This window comes from Cyprinodon variegatus, unplaced genomic scaffold, assembly GCF_000732505.1.
Source record: "Cyprinodon variegatus isolate N-32 unplaced genomic scaffold, C_variegatus-1.0 Scaffold1391, whole genome shotgun sequence".
NCBI lineage: Eukaryota > Metazoa > Chordata > Actinopteri > Cyprinodontiformes > Cyprinodontidae > Cyprinodon > Cyprinodon variegatus.
The window spans coordinates 11,609-14,385 of record NW_015151844.1 but is presented as its reverse complement, the minus strand read 5'-3'; the positions used below and the strand labels follow the sequence as shown (position 1 = coordinate 14,385).

Sequence of the window (2,777 nt, the reverse complement as noted above, 5' to 3'; positions counted from 1 at the left end):
CGTTGAAGACCACTGTGCTAGAGGCTCCTCATCGTCTCGGCCATATCTAGACCCACAGCTTGTTCGTGATTGTCCCTCTTGTGTCGGACAATCACGTGGATTGCGTGGAATAGCGCAGAACATGCTTCAAAATTGGTCATAAATCAAAAATATCTGTGTCATACCTGCAACAAGCTCACTGCGACACACAGCTGCGGGAGTATAACCAACCCTTGAGTGGGGGGAGGGTTGCAGAAGCTTGGAGAGGAGAGCAGCACTGTGGAGCAAAACTTCAAAACCCCCTGTGATGTCATGTTTCCAGAGGACCTTTTTCTTATGAACTTACCATTATGTATCACAGTCAGCGTTAGCCTTTTACATCAAAATTGCTTGATGAGATTAAGGCTGTCATGAAAAATGTTCACTTTGGTGAAGGTATAATGTTCACTCTCTCTGCAATGAGTCTGCAAAACAGTCTTAAATTTTGAAATAAAGTATGTTAAATTTTCAGCTTACATAGATGATTGTTTTTTAGTTGATATGACACACACACGCACACACACATGACATATGGGGACATTTCATTGACTTGCATCCATTTTATATGGCCTAACCCAAACCCTTACCCTTACCCTAACCCTAACTATTACCAAGATGTACCTAATCCTAACCTTAACTGAGTTCGCACCTTAGTCCTAAACCTAGCCCCAACTCAAAGAACAGAACTTTACCATATAGGGACCAGTTGAATGTCCCCATATGTACCTGTAAGTCCTCGCATGTAGGATATTTGACAAAATACTTACCTCACATTGTAGGTAAAACAAGACCACACACACACACACAAAACAAATAGCTGACAGGCATGAGTAGAGATAACTCTAGTCAGACATGCTGATATAATTTCTGATGCTGCTAGCACAGTCTGCAACATTCACAATCAAGATAGCAGCTCCCTCGGTAAGACTTCTACCATTTTGTGTAAAGAAATTTAAGAAATAGATTGATGTTAACTCCTGATTTTAGCTTCATTTAATTTACGTTTTGAATTTCAGTTAAGAAGCATTTTTCATTGCTTTTATCCTTTCTGAGCTCAATTCATACATGTCTGATTGTGGGGAGATTTTGTTTTTCACCTGATTGTTTCTTAAACACAGATTATGCTATATATTTTTTAAGTTTTACAACTGCTTTTTCTAACAGTACAGGATGTTCTCCAATGTCACTGTCATCTGTAATGCGACCGTCAATGTGACTGCTTGCTCCTACAGCACCCTTGAGGGGTGGGCTTACAGTCTGGTGTTTCTCCTCGGTCTCCTCATCAATAGTGCGGCTCTGTGGGCCTTCATCGCCAAACGAGCCTCCTGGACTGACTGCCACATCTACATGCTGAATTTGGTTGTGGCTGACTTTGCCCTCATCATTTTCCTTCCCTTCAGGATTTATGATGCCTTCTTCTGTCTACCTAAAACATTTCTCTGCACCTTCCTACTTTTCACTCACTACATCAACATGTATGCCAGCATCCTGACCACGACAGCCATCAGCGTCCACCGCTATCTGACCATCAGGTTCCCTCTGCAGGCTAGATCATGGAGGAAGAAGAAAATGGCAGCGGTGGCCATATGTTTACCCATCTGGGTGATTCTGGTCTCAGCTGTTGTAGTTTTTCGAAAAGAAAACTATCCTGACAAGCTCTGGACATGCTATGAAAGATGCAAAGATGCTCCTCTGCATCCACCGTTTACAATAGCCCTGGTATGTCTAGGCTACCTGGCTCCTCTGATGATAATCGTGTTCTGTTCCAGTCGAACCATCTGTATCTTGGTGAAAGAGCAAAATGAGTCAGAGGAAAAGAAAAGAATTGTTGAGATAGTTAAAGCAAACCTGATTGTTTTTCTTGTCTGCTACACACCGTTACACTTTGCCTTTGTGATCAACTTATTCTACGAAGTACCGTCAAACTGGATGTATGAATATTTACCCTCTCATAGGTTTTTACAAGTGTCTGAGTGGATTGCTTCCACAAACTGCGTCTTAGACTCTATAAGTTTCTACTTCTTATTGAAAAAGTTTTATATATAAATCAACGACAGCATAATGAAGCAGTCCTATGGTATTGCCTACAGTGTGTATATCGGTGTCTTGGCTTTTTTTTTTTTTAATAGTGACTTGCATACTGTTAAGTTCTTAAAAGTTGCTTGAAAGGAAAGGATTCTTAGAAACACTGACCACCAAATTTTGGTTTGCTAGTAGAGGCTCAGATTTATTTATTTTTTTATTGAAAACGCTCTAGTTTCAGCTGCTTTTGTATGTGCTAAAAAACAGGCTTATAGCGGACTATGCTTTTGCTGTAGCAGCTCCTAAGTTGTGTATCTTCTCTTGGTTATCAGACAGGCCTATTCACTTTTCTGCCCGTAACTGCATTAGACCCATCATCAATACTGTTTCTTTAAAATATTCTTTAATTTTAATTTTAACATTTTACTGTTATCATATAATGTCGTTACTCTGTGTTCAATAATCTGGTTTTAAACTGTGGATGTTTATTGTGCTATTTTGATAAAGCTGGTATGGTATGGCTTTTCAAAAAATCTGTGATGCCTAGTGGACAAGGTTCAAAGTCTATTTGGAAAAGAGACAGACACAGCATTACAGATCCTCCACGATGCCTATCGATGGGCATGAGATGTTCTCTTATGTGAATCTTTTGTCTCAAAACCTTCTGGTGTGCTTGGTGCTGAAAGCTCAACTCATTCTGATCTGGTCAATGTAAACACTTCCAAGCAATTTTTAAT

General features: G+C 40.0%; 1 protein-coding gene across 1 annotated transcript; it reads left to right on the top strand.

Moving 5' to 3' along the window:
* The first annotated feature begins 1,187 nt into the window (after window positions 1–1,187).
* On the top strand, window positions 1,188–2,417 carry LOC107103187 (G-protein coupled receptor 35-like). Its single transcript, XM_015402747.1, has one exon. The coding sequence runs from the start codon at window positions 1,189–1,191 to the stop codon at window positions 2,062–2,064; it is 876 nt and encodes a 291-aa protein (XP_015258233.1). The 5' UTR covers window position 1,188; the 3' UTR covers window positions 2,065–2,417.
* Window positions 2,418–2,777: the final 360 nt, after the last annotated feature.

Bases quoted from the DNA above. Each gene is read 5' to 3' on its own strand.
- LOC107103187 (XM_015402747.1), top strand. From the start codon at position 1,189: ATGTTCTCCAATGTCACTGTCATCTGTAATGCGACCGTCAATGTGACT.